The sequence below is a fragment of the Piliocolobus tephrosceles genome, chromosome 7 (genome assembly GCF_002776525.5).
Source record: "Piliocolobus tephrosceles isolate RC106 chromosome 7, ASM277652v3, whole genome shotgun sequence".
In the NCBI taxonomy this organism is placed as follows: Eukaryota; Metazoa; Chordata; class Mammalia; order Primates; family Cercopithecidae; genus Piliocolobus; species Piliocolobus tephrosceles.
In genome coordinates this window covers 81496278-81515696 of record NC_045440.1, presented here as the reverse complement: position 1 = coordinate 81515696, position 19419 = coordinate 81496278, and the positions used below count along the sequence as shown (strand labels likewise).

At 42.6% G+C, this 19419-nt stretch overlaps 1 protein-coding gene and 1 non-coding gene across 2 annotated transcripts; both read left to right on the top strand.

Moving 5' to 3' along the window:
• The first annotated feature begins 1821 nt into the window (after window positions 1–1821).
• Window positions 1822–2464, top strand: LOC111553176 (solute carrier family 25 member 51-like). The gene has a single exon (XM_026455047.1). It carries the CDS (start codon window positions 2009–2011, stop codon window positions 2462–2464), a length of 456 nt encoding a protein of 151 aa, XP_026310832.1. The 5' UTR covers window positions 1822–2008.
• Window positions 2465–12114: 9650 nt separating this feature from the next.
• On the top strand, window positions 12115–12306 carry LOC111553188. Its single transcript, XR_002734842.1, has one exon. It is a non-coding gene; the product is annotated as a U2 spliceosomal RNA (small nuclear RNA).
• The last annotated feature ends 7113 nt before the right edge of the window (window positions 12307–19419 follow it).

Below are 19419 nucleotides of genomic sequence, written 5' to 3'. Positions count from 1 at the left end.
ATTATTTAATAATATTACTCCTTTATCTCATAACCTTAACTATTATTCCATACCTCTTATTGTATCCTTTACAAAACATGGTTGAAAAAATTAGGGCCCAACACTTGTTTTTCCTTGCCCTGTTTTGAGTATCTTTGCTGTCATTTATTTTCCATGTAGAATTGAAGTAGTGTAGCCATAAACGTAATAATCCCCTTTGACCTGGTAATTCCATCCCTGAGAATTTTGTCCCAGAAAATAACTCAGAAGAAGACAAAACAAATGCAAATGATCTTCATTACCACATTACTCATATAATTCCATAGTTTTGCCTGTACTCAAGCATAGCACTACAAGAAATAAAGCAATCCTATTACGGGCCCATCATAAAGGCAAATGGCCCCCAGAAGACGGTGAACATATTTCCTCAGTTTTCATCCAGACATTGTAGAGGGCAACTGTTGCTTTTACCTGGCCAGCATTCATTCCTCTTTCTTCTGGTGACAACACCTTGAGTTTGCTTTGAACAATTACCCCTCTGTCATTGTACACAGGCTACAAGTGACTGCCCAAGAACCCTGACCTCCCCTGGCCAAGCCCAGCTAAACCAGTGACTGAGGCTAATTTATCCTGAGGGTCTAATGCTTGAGAATGGCCATTAGTTCCTTCCCCCTGGAGCTCTGTTTCTGGTCTAAGTCTAGTTCATGCATTTATTTTTAAATCTTGTGACCTACCCATATTTTTTCTTTCTTTTTTTTTTCTTTTTTCTTTTTTTTGTAGTGGAGGAGACAGAGTCTCACTTTGTCACCCAGGCTGGAGTGCAATGGTGTGATCATAGTTCACAGCAGCCTCAACCTCCTCAGGCTCAAGCAATCCTCCCACCTCAGCCTCCAGAGTAGCTGGGACCACAGGCACAAGCCACGGTGCCTGGCTAATTTTTTTATTTTTTGTAGAGACGGGGTCTCACTATGTTGCCCAAGCTGGTCTTGAACTCCTGGACTCAAGTGATTCTCCCACCTTGGCCTCTCAAAGTGCTAGGATTATAGGCCTGAGCCACCATGCCCAGCCCCATATTTTTTCAATGCTTAAGTTATCTGTATTTGGTTTATTTTTTTGTTTGTTTGTTTGTTTTTAAGACAGAGTCTCACTCTCTGTTGCCCAGGCAGGACTATGATCTCGGCTCACTGCAGCCTCAACCTGCCAAGCCCAAGTGATGCTCCCACCTCAGCCTCCTGAGTAGCTGGTACTACAGGCATGCACCATCATGCCCAACTAATTTTTGTATTTTTATAGAGACGGGGGTCTCCCTACATTGCCCAGGCTGGTCTTGAACTCCTGGGCTCAAGTGATCCCTCCACCTAGGCCTCCAAAATGCTGGGATTATAGGTGTGAGCCACCACACCCAGCCTAGTTTCTATTTTATGAAACCATAAAACCTTCACTGTCCATCCAGATTCTTCCAAGAATACGTTTCCAAAAATTTTTTTCTACATTTTCCCTCCTTCTTTGTCTTTTAAAAAATATTTCCTCTTCTTTTCCTCCAGAGTACATGTTTCTTTTTGCATTACCCATGAAGTGAAAGCATCTCCAACCTGACAGAAGTAGCAAGTCCTTACCATGCTTCATGGGGGAAGCATTTGCCTTTGAGATTCTTCAGAGGAGAACAATTACCAGAAAAACAAGCCTTTCTCTTTCTGACATCGACTACCTCTCACAACAAATTTTTAAAGTATTCTACTAATAGTTCTCTTTATTCTGTCTATAAAATATCTTCTCTCACTGAAGGTGAAAAGGGAAAGAAAAAATGGGTGTGAAGGTAAAAGAAAATCCCATCTTGGAAATGGATGCCTGGAGAACAGAAATCTAGTTATCAAAATTGACTCAAGAAGAGAGAATCTAACAGAAGAATAACAGTGGAAGAAATTGGGAACATTATCAAAAAGCTATCATCCTGCCAAACTCCAGGCTCAGATGATATTACAGGTTTAAAAAAAAAAGTCCTTAATGAAAAAGAAAGCTCTTAAGCAACATGATGGATTCAGAAGCTCATGAAAAGAGGCCACCAATACTAACATCTTCAAAACAAGATATATCACCTCATATTACAAATGTTGGTGAAATGAAGCATTATTTGTGTGGCTGCTGTGCAGCCCTCAACAACTTCACAATCACATTTCCCATTCAGAATGTCCTCTTTCGACAACAGCTGTATAGCATCAAAACCCGTGATGTAAAACTTCATTTGAGAAGGGATGGATTTCGAAACTTGTATCGTGGAATCCTTCCCCCACTGATGCAGAAGACAACTATACTTGCACTTATGTTTGGTCTGTATGAGGATTTATCCTGCCTTCTCCACAAGCATGTCAGTGCTCCAGAGTTTTGCAACCCGTGGTGTGGCGGCAGTGCTTTCAGGGACAACAGAAGCAACTTTCACTCCACTGGAAAGAGTTCAGACATTGCTTCAAGACCACAAGCATCATGACACACTTACCAACACTTATCAGGCTTTCAACGCACTGAAACGTCACGGAATTGGAGAATATTATCGAAGCTGCATCATGACAAATTTACCAACATTTACCAGGCTTTCAAGGCACTGAAATGTCATGGAATTGGAGAGTATTATTGAGGCTTGGTGACCATTCTTTTCCGGAATGGACTCAGCAATGTCTTGTTTTTTGGCCTTCAAGGTCCCATTAAGGACCATCTGCCTACCGCAACGATTCACACTGCTCATTTGGTCAATGATTTTATCTGTGGAGGTCTATTGGGTGCCATGTTGGGATTCTTGTTTTTTCCAATTAATGTTGTAAAGACTTGCATACAGTCTCAATTGGTGGGGAATTTCAGTCTTTCCTGAAGGTTTTCCAAAAAATCTGGCTGGAACAGGACAGAAAACTGATGATCTTTTCAGAGGTGCCCATCTGAATTACCATAGGTCCCTTATTTCTTGGGACATAATCAATGCAACTTAAGAGTTCTTATTAAAGGTTATATGCAAAAAAAAAAAAAAATCAGCTAAGTGCCACTTATCAACTGAATAGACCTTCTAAGAAGACTGCAGTTTGGACTCTTTCTTAATTGGCCAAATACAAGTTGGTGTCATAACTCCAAGCTTCAGTGAGTTATGGGCAGAGCTGTTTTCGTTAACCATCAACAAAACGGAATAAAAAGTTTCAATAGGAAAAAAAAAAAAATCCCATCTTGCCACATTTGGAAGAGAGTAAATTAGAAATAATGTGTCTAAGAGATTGGTACAAGAACATCTACTTACTCAACGAAGCCATTAAAAATAAGTATTACAAGTCCAGGCACGGTGGCTCAAGCCTGTAATCCCAGCACTTTAGGAGGCCGAGGCGGGTGGATCACCAAAGGTCAGGAGTTTAAGACCAACCTAGCCAACATGGTGAAACCCCATTTTTAGTCTCTACTAAAAATACAAAAATTTAGCCAGGCATGGTGGTGGGCGCCTGTAATCCCAGCTACTCAGGAAGCTGAGGCAGGAGAATCACTTCAACCCAGGATGGGGAGGTTGCAGTAAGCCAAAATCGAGCCACTGCGCTCCAACCTGGGCAACACGAGTGAAACTCCATCTCAAAAAAATAAAAATAAAAAATAATTATTATACCATATGCCAGATAGTTATTACACCATAACCAAACAGAACCCCAATACTTACCAAATAGAACACCTCGCTTTAACAGCAAGAGTTCCCCAAGGAAAAGAAATAAATACAAGATGGAGCATGAAAAATCAGCCATAAGCAAAAATGGCTGCCTTGGTGGCACACTACAAAAACTAAAAACCTCTTATAGAAGGGCAAGAAACTTCCTCATAGAAGGAGACTGCCAAGAGAGCGATTAAAATCCGTGAACAAGCAAATTCTTAAACTCTACCAGCTTTCGTTTTATATCTTCCCAGCCCAACTTTGTCCCCACTTTTTCTAGGTACAAATACTTGCAAGGTAACTGACCTGGACTGGAATCCTCACAGAACCTTCCTCCTGCCTGCTGTGATGGTCTAGGGATGAGCTTGTGACTCAACTAGGGAGATGTTTCTTCTGGAGCCAATAGGAAATCCTGTAACCTCTTTGATCTTAAACTATACTCACGTAACCTCAGCTTGGTCAGCAGCCATCCCACCTTATATGGAGGAGTCTGAGAGAATGATCAGGGATAAGCCAATCCTAGGATGCAGGAGCCGTCCCCAGGTGTCTGCAGCTGCCCTCAGTCTCGCAGCACAGCAGTTCTGTGATACCTTCCATCAAAGCCTCATTATCCTTAAATTGGATGAGATTCTGTCACAGGTGAGAGTCCCACCTGATACCATCATCCACCTAAACAAACAGTGGCCAAATGCATCTCTGGAATCATTGTCATTTCCAGAGTGTTTGTATGACTTTTAGTACCCGGTAATTTCAACCTCGGTAGAGGTCTAAAGTGACTCATGTGCATAGCTAAATCCCTTAGCTAAGCACAGCTAAGACACAACTAAGACACAGGCAAGCAAAAATCCAAGGAGCTATCTGGGGCCACACCTAGAAATTCTCTTATAAATTAACCCCCTTTTCTCTTCTTGGGCTGTGCAAGAATATCTTCAGAATCTTGCCTACACAAATGATCTTTATACTACCATACAGAAATCATTTATTGTGTTTAAAAGATGATGTATTGGCCAAGCGCAGTGGCTCACACCTGTAATCCCAGCACTTTGGGAGGCTGAGGCGGGTGGTTCATTTGAGCCTAGGAGTTCAAGACCAGCCTGGCCTACATGGTGAAATCACATCTCTAATAAAAATACTAAAAATTAGCTGGGCATGGTGGTGCGTGTCTGTAGTCCCAGCTACTTGGGAGATTGAGGCGGGAGGATTGCTTAAGGCAGGAGGGCTGCAGTGAGCCCTGATCATGCGACTGCACTCCAGCCTGGGTGACAGTGAGGCCCTGTCTCAAAAATAATAATAATAATGCACTAAAGAAAAAAGCTTCAAAATTAATTGGCGTCTATCTCCAGGACAGCTGTCCCCCCCTCCCTTTTTTTTTTTTTTTTTGCCTGGTCTGGAGTTGTCATTCTGTATAGCAAGAGCCACACCTAAATGGCCCTTATGGACACAAACGCCAAGGTCAATGAAGAGTGAGAAAGGTAGGCTGATAATTTGAAAAGAGAGTAAAAATAACTTCTGACTGCTTCAAGCCTTTAACTGTGGGATCAGGCCAAGTTTACTTAAACCTCAGGGGCAATGTTTAAAATAAGATTCACTGTGTGTGTTTTAAGTTGCAACTGTCAAAAATTATTTACTTAATTCAAATTCGCTATTGAAAGATATGAGAGGACAAGCAATTGTGACAGCTATCTGGAGTGCCATAGGTTATCCTAAGATTTTATATTGTCTGAACATAAGTTGTTTTTTTTCTTTTCATCTCTTTCTTTCTTCCTTTTTCTTCCTTTCTTCCTTTCTTCCTTTCTTCCTTTCTTTGACGGTGTCTTGCTTTGTCACCCAGGCTGGAGTGCAATGGTGTGATCTCAGCTCACTGCAACCTCCACTTCCTGGTTTCGAGCAATTCTCCTGCCTCAGCCTCCAAAGTAGTTGGGACTATAGGCACGCAACACCACGCCCGGCTAATTTTTGTTATTTTTAGTAGACACAGGGTTTCACCATATTGGTCAGGCTGGTCTCGAACGCCTGACCTCAGGTGATCTGCCCACCTTGGCCTCCCAAAGTGCTGGGATTATAGGCATGGGCCACCTGCCGGCCATATTGTCTGAACATAAGTTTAATGCAAGGTGGGAAATGAAAGGGAAAATAGAACAGAGGAAAAACCCATTTAGAATGAGTAATAATAGATGAACTTTCTGAAATTATCACTAGCTCTGATAATAGGCATATTTTATGACTTTCTAGAACATTCAAAAAATGTTTTATAAACATATATATGCATATGTGTGTATGTGTAAAGACAGAGTTAATTTTATGTGTCAGCTTCACTGTACCACATCCTCAGTTGTTTGGTCAAACATTAGTCTGGATGTTTCTATGAAGGTGTTTTTTAGAAGTTATTAACTTTTAAATCAGTAGATCTGAACAAAGCAGATTACCCTCCATAATATGGGTGGGCCTCATCTAATCAGTTTAAAGCCTTAAAAGCAAAACACTGAGGTCCCCTAATGAGAAGGAATTCTGCCTTCCGACTCGAGCTGCAACATCAACTCTCGCTGGAATTTCCAGCCTGCTGCCCTGCCCTGCCCTGCATATTTTAGACTTGCCAGCCCCCATAACTGCGTGAGCCAATTCCTTAAAATACCTCCCCACTGCCCTCTGCCTCTCTCTATATATATCCTATTGGTTCTGTTTCTGTGGAGAACCCTGACTAATCTAATAGATGTGTGTGTGTGTGTGTGTTTGTGTGTGTGTGCGCCACAAATTTATATTCCAAAGGTGTAAAGTCAGGCTCTGGAGTAGAATACTTTGACAGACTCTATATGAAACTAGGAAACTATGGAAAGACAAAATAATACAGGACAGAGGTTAGAACTTTACATGTAATTTTGGCCAGGAGCGGTGGCTCACGCCTGTAATCTCAGAACTTTGGGAGGCCGAGGCGGGTGGATCACTTGAGCTCAAGAGTCCCAGACCAACCTGGTCAACATGGAGAAACCCTCTCTCTACAAAATATACAAAAATTAGCCAGGTGTGGTAGTGCACGTCTGTAATCCCGGCTACTAGGGAAGCTGAGGTGGGAGGATCCCTTGAACCCAGGAGGCAAAGTTTGCAGTGAGCTGAGATCGCACCACTGAACTCCAGCCTGGGTGACAGAGCAAGACTCTGTCTAAAAAATAAAGAACTTTACATCTAATTGTATTTGAATCCTTCACTTCAGTTGAATTAATAACACAATGCAGGGATTTGTTTTAATAGTATAGTTCCAAATGATTTGCTTCACAGTTTCTCTAGAATTAAAGCCACTTCTGTTCTTAAAGGGAAACATCGATTTTAGATTTTGCTTCCTGTTAAAGAAGCTTACACTTGTTGATTTCCACAGCAAAGTGGTATTTATTTGGGGGTATAAACAAGGCTTCTCAAACTTTAGTGTGCATATAGATCACCTGGGGAGCCTCTTAAACTGTAGATTCTAACCCCTTGGGTCTGGGGTGGGGCCAGGAGTCTGCATTTTTAACAAGCTCCCAGGTGGTGCCAGTGCTGTTGAAAAATAGAGAACTAGAGCAGTGGTCCTCCCGCTGGAGTGGGCATCAGAATCACCTGCAGGGCTTGTTCAATAGCTGACTGCTGGGCCCCACCCCAAAGTTTCTGATTCCCAGGTGCTGCCAATGCTGCTGATCTGGGGGCCACATTTTAAGAAACACAAGCTAGTAATGTTTCCCTTATTATGAGAATGGCATTTTTAAAACTACAAATTCCCATGTTCCTCTCTTCAGGAGTCTGATTCAGTAAATTTAGGGCAAACCCAGGAATCTATGTTCTTAACAAGCACCCTAGATTGCTTGTTGAAACATGAAATCCTAAGCCAAAGAGTTGTCTCAATCCTGATGGTCTTCAAAATGTGTCATTACAGAAGTATGAACCCCACCTGGACACCCTAACGCCCACCTCTGGATGTGGGGGAGAGTATCTATGAATACATATTTTTAACATGTTATTCTGACATATCAACGAGCTGAGAGCCACTGAAATGGAGCCACAGCCCCCAATTCTGACTGCATATTAGAGATTTTTTTAAGTCCTCATTCCCTTCATTATCACCAGCCCCAGGTTCTCATTGAATTAGCCTACGGTGGGATCCTGGTTGGTTGGTTTGTTTTTTTAATACTCCCAGTAGATTTAAGGTTCAGTGACGGCTGAGAACACTGTATTGGAGCTTCAGCCTCTGGTAAGCTTCAGGACAAATTAGCCTCTTCTTCCGTGAGGGTTCCTTCTCTCCTAAAACCCAGAGCAGACTGAGCAAAGCAGCCCATCCACTCCTCCTCCCCTCTTGTGCACACCCTGGACACACTTGGTCTTCTAGGGGAGGACACTCCTCTGGCAGGAAGCACCCCTGAACCCTGTCTGACCATAGCATTTCAAAGTAAGTGAAAAAGGTGACCTCCTCCATTTCAAAATCAAGCCAAAACTCATTCATTTATTGATTCGTTTACAATATCTATTATGCTCCTGTTATGGTCCAAGCACCCAACGACAGGTTGCAAATATAACTAACAAGTCCCTGCTTTTAAGGAGCTGACAATCTGGTAAAAGATTCAAGCACAGGCCAAGCACGGTGTCTTACGCCTGTAATCCCAGCACTTTGGGAGGCCGAGGCGGGCGGATCACGAGGTCAGGAGTTCAAGACCAGCCTGACCAATATGGTGAAACCCCCATCTCTACTAAAAATACAAAAATTAGCCGGGCGTGGTGACACGCACCTGTACTCCCTACCACTCAGGAAGCTGAGGCAGGAGAATTGCTTGAACCCGGGAGGTGGAGGTTGCAGTGAGTGGAGATTGCGCCATTGCACTCAAGTCTAGGCAACAGAGCGAGACTCCATTTCAAAAAAAACATTCAAGCAAATGAATACTCTTTTGACTCACATCAACATTCCTATTTTCTGAAATTTACGTGACAGAAGGGGGCACTCTAAACTTCCCTTCAGCATTAAAGAGATGACAACAGGTGTGTAACCTACTCTGCCTTCTTCCAGGTGCAAGCCCCCACCCACCACACCGGGAAGTAACTGTGTCATTTAATAACCCTGCTGACCAGACGTGTCCTTTGATTGCTGTTCCAATGGAGATATATCTCCATTATAGAGATAGTTACATGTGTAAACAGACAGAGATAGGTAGGTAGGTAGATAGATAGATAGATAGATAGATAGATAGATAGATAGATAGATGGATCGATACACACACACGCAGCAGGACAGGAAGTTGATTCTAATTTGACATAGGCAGTTCTGTTTTCTGCCGTTTTTCCATAAACTGAAATACCCACAGGAAGAACTGTTGCTGTATCCCAGAACATACGCTACCCTGGTGATAAGTCCAGAAATGGCCACAATCCACCAAGGGGCCTGACACTGTCTGAGCCAAAGATTCCTCCCTGCTGCTGCTCTCTAAGCCACCTTTTCATCGTAGACATAAGTCAGGGAATAAAAGCATCTTGTTGATGCGGGAATGGCCAGACTGAACTCATGAGCAACTGCTCACACAGTGAGAGCATCTTGGGTTCCTGATACCAGAAGTCATCAATCAGTCAGCTGTCCAGTCATTTTTGGTTAAAAGTACATAAAATATTTCCCAGTGCTTCTCATCATCCTTCTTAATAGAAATGTTTCTACTGATTACCCACAGCCATGTCGTCAAACGAACCACAGTTGGCTGTTAACATCTGGAGGGGAGGGTATTGACGAGCAGAATTTTAATTTACTTAAGAGTTTTCTTTAATGAATCTCATTTTGGCAGGAGGAAGTCAGGAGCAGGCATCATAACACCATCTAATCTGCCACAAGCTTTTTAAAGTTGCTGTTTTTCCCTTTCCTCAATCAATCCATTTATTCCTTTCAACATCCCCAAGGGGTCAAGACCCTGAAGCTAGAAAAAAATCATATATTATGTGGCTCGCTTTTCTTTCAGTGAAAAATGTTTCCCATTGCTTTCTCTTAATTTACTGTTTTCCCCCTCTAAACTGAAGAGTTTGTGACTAGCTGAAGGGTCTAGCTTAGCTGTAACATTTAATACACACAGTTTTAAGACTTTGTTGCAAAGCAAATTAATTTTCTAGGAAAACTGACAAGATTAACAAGTCTCCACTGAAGTCAGTTTCCAATGAGCAAAGCAGAACTCTGTTAGATGACCTCTCAACTTCTTCAGCTTATTTCTGGGTTGGATGAATTTTGATTTTATTTGTGGGAAACTTTTCTTTTATGAAATGAGATTTCCTGTTGTACAAGAATAAAGTCAATGGTGTGAGTGGAGATGTCGCTCAGCTGCTTGCCTGCTGTAAAACCTGGACAAGTTACCTAAGCTCTGTAAGCCTCAGCACCTCGTCAGTAGAATAAAGCCAGGATAGCACTGACATTGCGGGCTTATACTGAGGATTAAATGACAGTGGCTGGACATGGGGCTGAGTGTTCTGCTTGGCTTGGCTCTAGAGTAAACATTCAGTAAATGGTTGCTGCTAATATTTTACTGCTGTTATTTTTGGGACTAATAAGGTAGGGTTTGGATGAAGTAACATACAGGCAACTATTTATTTACTTTTCTTTTGATTAATATTTGTATCCAAAGTTGTCAGATCACAGCTATCTGCTTGTACATATGCTCTTTTCAGCAGCTAGATTTTTGGGTGAATTTGGAAGGTGGTTCAGAGAGGCACGGGCCTCCTTTGCCAATGTGGGAAAGAGAGCTGGTTCTCAGGGAGATGTAGCAGTCACACATGAGGAGCACTCCATCGTACTTTACCTCAAAGTGGAAAATTTTTTCTTTACTCCTTTGTATAGAAGCAAAATAACAGTGTTGAAGCTTTAAAATATTGTAGAGAAGTCACCCTTTAATTATTTAATGATGACCCTTAAATAAAGAAAGGGGAAGATGGCCAAAAAGTGTGACGTTCCGAGTGTGAGTCCCGTTCCTTTTACCAATTGGTAACCTTGAGCAAGATTGTTTCCTAGTCAAAAAAGTGAGGAATAATAATATTCAATTGGACTTTACCATTTTGGGGTAAAAAAAAAATGAGTTACTTCATTTGAAAGAGCTTTATACATTTTTAAGTTATAATATTTGAAAGAAATGTAATAGTAACAGAAGTAATTTGCCATTGACTATCCAAAGAAGAAATTCTATTTTGCATGTTGACATTGTTCCCAATTTTTACACGATTTTTCAAGAGGAAAATGGATGGCTCTACTGTGCACAAAACTGTGATGCCCAGGGTTGCCTTAGCTATCGATCCAAGCAGATGGAGAAGAATTAATGGATTCTCAAAGCTGGGGTCACAAGCAGGTGTCACCAGGAAATTCTGTGCTGCTGCCTAAAGCTAAGAGGCAAAGATGATAAACTAGAGGAGAGAGAAAGGGGCAGCCAATCCTCTAAGGTGTCTTCAAGGGTCAGAGAGTCTAAGGTGAGGGTAAACCGTAAATAACATTTCCTGGATAGCATAGCTGAATTTGTGGGTTTGTGGCAGGGTGTTAAAATGAAAGCCTCATGCAATTCAACTTAAGTTTGATGATAACAAAAAAGTTTCTATTTTTTGTACTATTTGCAGTCACACAAATATCTTTGCTTTCATAACAGTTTCTCTATTATTTCTTCCTTTCCAGCATCCTTCACCCCTTATAAAATCTACCTTGGGAGAGTTTGTTGGCTTTCTTAAAGTCATTACTATAGACAAGGTAAATACAGTTTAGCAAAACACTTCACACCTCTCTCCCAAAAAGAAAACTATTTTATTAAAAAAAAAAGGAAAATCGGTCCCTTGTTGAAGTCTAGAAATTATACTGGCTTTTTAATTAAACATTTTGGTTTTCTTCCTCACAAAATTAATACTTTATACATTCAGTTTAACTGCTAAAGAAAATATACACTGATCCATACTGCCAGATAAAAGTAGTCTACGTGGACAAATGACAGAGCATAAGGCCAACAGTCAATCAGAAAGATCAATAGGTGTATATTGTCACACGTTCGCAGACATGCTCCAGGTCTCGATGAACCAAAGCAGCTGAATTATTATCTGACTTGCTGTCCCCATACCTCCTGAGCCTATATAAACACATAAGGTCACAGTAATATTAATTCCAAATGGCAGTAGTTCCTAGCACCTCCAGTGTAACACCAGGACCTTAGCCACTCTTCCCAAATCTCCCTTGGTCATTTCTGGGAGTCTGCAGAGTGATGTCTCAGGCATGTTCTGTAACAAAGCCACCCGTGTTTGCCTGCTCCTGCTGTCGCTGCTGGCTATCCACTGGGACTTCATACTAGACTGCGGGCCCAAATGGAGAACAGGCACATGTATCTCCTTCCACTGTTCTTGGCCCTTCTATCCTCCTGTTTCCTCAACAAAAGAAGCAAGAGAAACTAACAAAACTCTCTCCTCCTTAAATTGGAAAAAAAAAAAAAAAAAAAAAAAAGGCTCATTGCTTTTTGGCCTTTTGGCCTTTGGCTAAGATCAAGTGTAGTATCTTAGTGAATATCTACAGTTAATATCTGATATGTCCTCTATCTGAGTACAATATACTAAGTGGATTTTCTGCAGAAAGGAGATGGAATAGGAGCTTGCTCCGTCCACCTGACTCATCAACCTGGTGCAGTACTTCCAGAAACGGTGCACTCCTCCCACAAAAAAAAAAAAAAAAAAAAAAAACGGCTCTAGAGTATCAAATGTATCAGTCAAAATAGGCCAAGTTATGCAGCAGAAACAATTGGAAATAATAGCAGTGAGGCACAGCAAAAGATTTACTTCTTGTGTCTTCTATGTGTGTGATGCAGGTGTGAGGGGCTGTCTGCCCATCTGAGTCATCCAGGAAGCCAAGCTGACAGAGGCTCCATCTCTAAATGCTCCATGGGGGGCTGGGCGTGGTGGCTCGCCCCTGTAATCCCAGCACTTTGGGAGGCTGAGACAGGCACATCACTTAAGGTCAGGAGTTCGAGACCAGTCTGGCCAACATAATGAAACCTTGTCTCTACCAAAAATACAAAAATTATGGCCGGGCGCCGGTGGCTCACGCCTGTAATCCCAGCACTTTGGGAGGCCGAGGCAGGTGGATAACGAGGTCAGAAGATCGAGACCATCCTGGCTACCACGGTGAAATCCCATCTCTACTAAAAAATACAAAAAATTAGCTGGGTGTGGTGGCAGGTGCCTGTAGTCCCAGCTACTCAGGAGGCTGAGGCAGGAGAATGGTGTGAACCTGGGAGGTGGAGATTGCAGTGAGCCGAGATTGCACCACTGCAGTCCAGCCTGGGCGACAGAACGAGACTTCACCTCAAAACAAACAAACAAACAAAAAAACCCCAAAATTAGCCGGGCATGGGGGTGCACGCATGTAGTCCCAGTTACTCAGGAGGCTGAGGCAGGAGAATCGCTTGAACCCAGGAGGCAGAGGTTGCAGTGAGCCAAGATCATGCCACTGCACTCCAGCCTGGGTGACAGAGCAAGACTCTATCTTAAAAAAATAAATGCTTCATGTCTTCTGTGGCCAGGCTCCTAACTAAAGGCTGCTTACATGTGACACAAATTGCTTATGAACACATTTCATCAGCCAAAGGATATCCCATGCTTAGCCTTAAGGGAACAAAAAGTACAATCCTACCACATGCTTGGAAGGAGAGAATCAGAACGTTTGTGAATAGTGCTGACGATCACCGAAGGCACCCACTCCCACTGATGTTCAACCCCCGTGAGATGTGCACGAGAGCAAACTCTGAACCAGAGTCGGAGATCAGCTGCAGCCCTTGCTATGCTTAGGAGATGGTAAAATCACTTACTTTGAAAATGGAATCTGTCATCCTAATTTTATAGGTACCTGCTTTGTAGGCCTTACATAACCTTGTGGGACCAGGGGACCCACACATAACTGAGAAGAGATATGCTTCCATATTCAAAATTTCACTTCCAAGACCCTTGGAAGTACACATAGCTTGGAATTTGATCCAGAAAAAAAAAAAAGTATTTTTTACTTTCTATTGTGTGTAGTGAAACAGCCACACCTACATTTAGGAGTTGTCACAGTTCCTGAGCATCTGAGATGACATTACCACACAGTCTTTAATTCTGTTGCCTCTTATCCTCATACCTGCTCTGTTAGAAAGGTATCTCCATTTGTGGATGAGAATTGGGGTGATGAATAATTTGCTCCTGTTTGCCGTTCCCTGTATTTTTAAGTTTGGCCTTACTGGCACACTGACCTTACTGACATATTTTGTTTTTCAGTGGGCCCTATTGTCTTTCTTCTTCTCTTTCTCCTTTGCCCTCCCTTTATTGTTGTTTGTTTGTTGTTCAGAGAACACATTTTGCAGCCAATCCTAGACCTCTGTCCTGATTGGCTTTTTCTTCCCAGGCCTCAAGCATCTCCTGTCTGGCTCCACCTACCTTCATCCTGATACTGCAGGTAGGCATCTCCTTGACACCAGCTCCAGAGCCCAGGAGCTGCTCTGCCCAAGATCCACCAGGCTCCTTTCTACCAGCAGACCCAGGTGTGAATGCAGATTAAATCCCTTACAAAGTGCACAATGTTGAGGTTGTATACACTTCAGCCTCACACAGGAATATTAGGGTCATAGGAAGGATACCCTTGCCCTGGCCTGCAGGGAGGGCTAGTGTCAGGATGAGAGGAGAGAAGGAATATAAAAGGACTTCTGCAAATCCGAAGGCATCAAACGACGACCAATGTTAGTTTACTTTCCTTGCCTCCTGTGATGTCCCTAGGCACCTCTCCCTCTGAACCTTCACAGCACCCTTTTTCCAATCTAGCTCTTATCCCCCTGTGCTGAAATTGCCCCTTGACTTGTAAATCTTAAGGCACTTGTGAGTGTCTCAGGGCCAAGGACTCTGTCTAATTGCACTCGGTGAACGCGCTCGGTCCTCAATGAATGATTGCTGAATGAATGAACCAAAGACCCTCTCCAAACTCCCAGCCCAAAGGGCTAAAGTTAAAAGAAACTAGCTAAACCCTTTTGGGGGTCTTAATAACAATAGGGCAAGTATGTTCATGTAAATTGGTAAATGAAACCTTTCTGAGAAATGTTTATAACCTTTTAAATGTATAACTTGTAATACTCATTGTTTGTAGGGATTCTATTCAGTAGTCTGGAGAGAGAGAAAGAACTAGAATTCAGGATGTGTCCAGGCCCCTAACTTTCCAGGTTCCCCTTTTATCCAAAATAATACATCCACCTGGAATCCTGCTTTCAGGTGTAAAAGATGCCCATCTGAGGAGTTAGTCACTTGGCATGTTGAAACTTCAGATACTCCAGCGTTCAAGACTTGGGTGTCTCGTAGGAGTCCCAAATTAGCCTGTTGCTAAGTATGGACATACACAAAACTCCCCTTTACGTAACGGAGCATTAACGCCTACTTTATCTCCTACCTCATCATCTGTCACAGTCAAAAAATGGCAGCACAAATTCAAATTCCAAGGAAATTTTAAAAAAACATACATTGCATAGGAATCCCCTTTGAAAGCATGACCTAAAGAAAACTCCTTTGAGCTGTCTTCTGGATTAGGTAAAGTGGGACAGAAAAAGGACAGAAATAAGTGAATTTCTGTGGATCCAAAAACCCTAAAAAAAAGTTATTTGGGTGAGTAATATCCTGTATCCCACACCTTTTTGGAATAGCTCAAATCCAAAAGTCTTGAGAATATTTCAGATTCAAATTCTGAAAGCTTGAAATTATATTAGTATTATTTCCATATAGGAAGAAGCAATATATTTTCTGCCAAAATATGCATAAAATTCCCCCTCTCCCTACTTCTAATTTTCTGCCCATGAAACCAATCTACTTTTATATGGTACTTGTTTATATGTTCTAGGGAAATGTTAAACCATTTTAAAATATAGGCTTGTTTTAAGTTTAAGAAATGTTTATTCTAAATAGCCAGCACTTTCTACAAATATGGGTAATAATCTTTAAATCAGAAAACTTATACCATCAGCCAGGCCTGGTGGCTCATGCCTGTAATCCCAGCACTTTGGGAGGCCAAGGGAGGCAGATGACTTGAGGTCAGGAGTTTGAGACCAGCCTGGCCAACATGGTAAAACCCCATCTCTACTAAAAACGTTTAATATAAAAACTAACCAGGCATGGTGGTGCATGCCTATAGACCCAGCTACTTGGGAGGCTGAGACATGAGAATCGCTTGAACCTGGCAGGCAGAGGTTGCAGTGAGCCAAGACTGTGCCACTGCACTCCAACCTGGGCAACAGAGTGAGACTCTGTTTAAAAAAATAAAATAAAATAAAATTTAAAAGATTTATGCAATCAATTTAGGATAAACTAACACAAACTTACATGCCATCTTAAGGAGTGTTGGTTTCCTGCATAACCCAAAATAATTAATGTAATCCTCCTAATAGACTGATTCCATATATTTATTAAACATCTATAATGTGCTACTGTTCTGGGTGTTGGGGATATAGCAATATATCCTCTAAAGTCCATACCAATAGGGAGTTTACATTCCAGCAGCAAGAGAACAAACTCAAGCAAAACATGTAAATTAGATGGTGGCAAGTGCTGTGGTTGATTGCATTGATGGCCCTAACTCTTCATTCTCCCTCTCTCCGTTTCCTTTGTCATGTTTTCTGCAGTGAGTGGGGCTTTTTCCCCTTTCCCTTGACTTTGAGGTTGGCCATGTGACCTGCTTTGACCAACAGAATGAGGTAGAAATGACAGCATGCCTGCTCCTGGCTATTTGTTCTAGAGAAACAAGAGGCTTTCATGACTCCAAGGCCTTTCTTGCTGTTTTGCCATTGCGTGAGAACATGCCCAGACTGGTCTGCGGGTTCAACGAGATAAGAGATATGGAGCAGAGCTGCTTCAGCAAAGCTTCCTCAGTCCCACTCAGTGCCCCAGGAGATTCTCAGATGCACATATGAGCCCAGCCAGCATAAGCAGAGCCACCCAATGTGCCCAGCCTGGATCTGCTGACCTCCAGTGGACCCCAGATGCACGAGCTAAAATAATAAATGGTCATTGTGTGAGATCGAGTTTGGGGGCTGTTTGTTACACCTTGGTAGTTAACCAATACAAGTGCTTTATAAAAAACAAAAACAAAAACAAAACAGTGAAGGGGATAGAGGGTACTGCGTGGTAGTGGTTATACTGGGGTCAATTTTGAATACCTTCCTTGTATACAATTATTTTTAAAATATAACACCTTTTTAGTGACTCTAAAGATACCTCTCTTTCCAATGATTGAGAGGTTCTTATGTTCATTACCTAGTGTCTCCATTATGTATTTGGTACTCTCATCCAGGTAGTAGATGAACGCAAATATGAGGCAAAAAAAAAAAAAAAAAAAAAAAAAAAAATGCTAATGTGTTCTGGTGTGAGAAGCAGAGCAGAAATGAACACCCTTCTCCAGTTCCAATCCAGCTACACATCCCTGTTCTTTCTCATGTTTGAAGTGCAGTGTGCAAACTCAAATATTCTCTTCTTAATGTGGCATCCTGTGGTTCACTACAGCTCAATTAAAACCTTCCCCAGAGGCATTCTTTCCTAAATTATTATAAACTCACTTAAGGTTAAAGGCAGGGGGTTTAGCCAATAGAAGTCTATTGGAAAATTTGGACAACAGAGTTCTTCCAATACACTTCTTGATGTAAAGAGACCATCTTTCGGCTGGGCTCATACCTATAATCCCAGCACTTTGGGAGGCTGAGGTGGGTGGATCACGAGGTCAGGAGATCGAGACCATCCTGGCTAACACGGTGAAACCCCATCTCTACTAAAAATACAAAAAATTAGCCAGGTGTGGTGGCAGGTGCCTGTAGTACCAGCTACTCAGGAGGCTGAGGCAGGAGAATGATGTGAACCCGGGAGGCGGAGCTGGCAGTGAGCCGAGATTGTGACGCTGTACTCCAACCTGGGGGACAGAGCGAGACTCTGTCTCAAAAAAAAAAAAAAGAAGAGTGAGAGAGAGACCATCTTTCAAAGATTCTTTTAAATTATTATAAAGGTAGGTAGTGCTGTTGTTCTGGGGAGCTCCAATCCCTTCCCAAGTAAGCCAGTGTGGTGGCGAGCACCTGTAGTGCTAGGTACTTGGGAGGCTGAGGCATAAGGATCACTTGAGCCCAGGAATTCAAGACTGTAATGAGTTATGACCCAACCATTGCACTCCAGCCTGGGTGACAGAGTGAGACCCTGTCCAAAAAACAAACAAAAAAAGTCTTTCGAAATTAACTTCCCTACCCTCTGGTAAGGTGAATGCGGGTTCCATAAGAGTCCTTATGTCCTATCTAAAAATGGGGACTAAGAAGGTCCCAGCCCAGCTTCAATTTCCTATTGCCTACAAATCCTAAATATATATTATATTTTCCATCTTTGTTACAAAATGATAGCTTCTGTGGAAACGAAGTCACTAGTTCCAGTGCACAGTTCTAGAAAACTTTAGTGGCTAGAATTGGTTCCAATACAGTCTCAGCCAAAGATGATGAATGTATAAAGGGTGCAGGAAAAAAATTCCTCTGGATCCCTTGTCTTCTAGGGAGTTACCTGTTGGTGGCTCCAGCGTACTGGGGGAAAGGTGCAAGAGTGGTTGCTGCTTTTTTTTTAATTCAAAAGCCCCCACCTCTTGCAGATCCAGAGCTTCTTGATGGAGGTATTTTCAAGGGCTTCTAAAACTACTGTCTTTTCAAATGTCCTCTTCCTTTGTCTTTTACGGATTTGAACAATTTAGATCATATTTCACAGAGTTGTGTGCTCTTGGGAAAATCACTTAACTTGTCTGAGCCTCAAATTCTTCTCTAATAAAATAAGAAAGTTTCTCCCTGTTCCAATATGCTGCAATTTAAGTACACATGTTTAAGCTACTGAATCCAAACTAAACACATGATAACTTTCAGCCTACTACAGGCTATCGTTCTTGGACACAAACCAGCTGAGTCAAAGTAGTTCAATAAAATGAATTAGATTAGATCTTTCATCTTTTTTTTTAAGTCTTAGCAGTCCTCCTTAAACCGTTTTTATGTTCAGCCTCACAACTTTTACAAGCAATGACCAAGCTGTAAATAGTTAAGGATTTCAAAGCCCTCCTCAGACCTAAACAATTTGGCTTTTTAGACTTCTGAATAAAATGATAAGCTAAAAGGTCTGTAGGAGAGCATCAGAAGTCTTCAGCAGGCCTTTTCCCGTCTAGGCTCTTATTCGGTGACGGGGCTGATAAAATTTCCTCTGTGAATGCTTAATATCTCCAAGCCAGACCTAGTAGCTACTGGTTCCCAGTCAATTGCTATTCACACTCACACATCTGCACAGATAAAGCCACTTTAAACATCATGCTGTGGGGTCCTGACATGATGACAGAGCCACCAGCTGTCGGGGCACTGCACTGAATTGGGGACACAAACCCCATTTTCCTATGTAAATTGGCCTGGACGCTGCTTCGGCCCCCAACAAAAGGGATAGTCCTGTTAAATGGGGCCATCTGGCCGTCCTCCGGCCCCAGTGACACCTCCGGGATGGGGCGAGCGGGAGTGATCTTCGGGGGGCCAGGAAGGTAGCTCGGTAGAGCGCAGCTGTCACCCCGGCCCCAGGGGTCCTGCCCACAGAGGTTGGGGGCGAGCAGATTCGCGGTGGTCTTAAGCCTGGGGGCCCGGGACGCCTGAGGGTCTCACAGCGCACTCCCCGGGTGGGGAAGGGCGCGCTTTGTTCCTGGGCCCCAATGGGGCGAGGCGCCCGAGCCTTGGGCAGAGTCTCTGCTCCGTCCCCAGGGCCCCAGGGCAGCT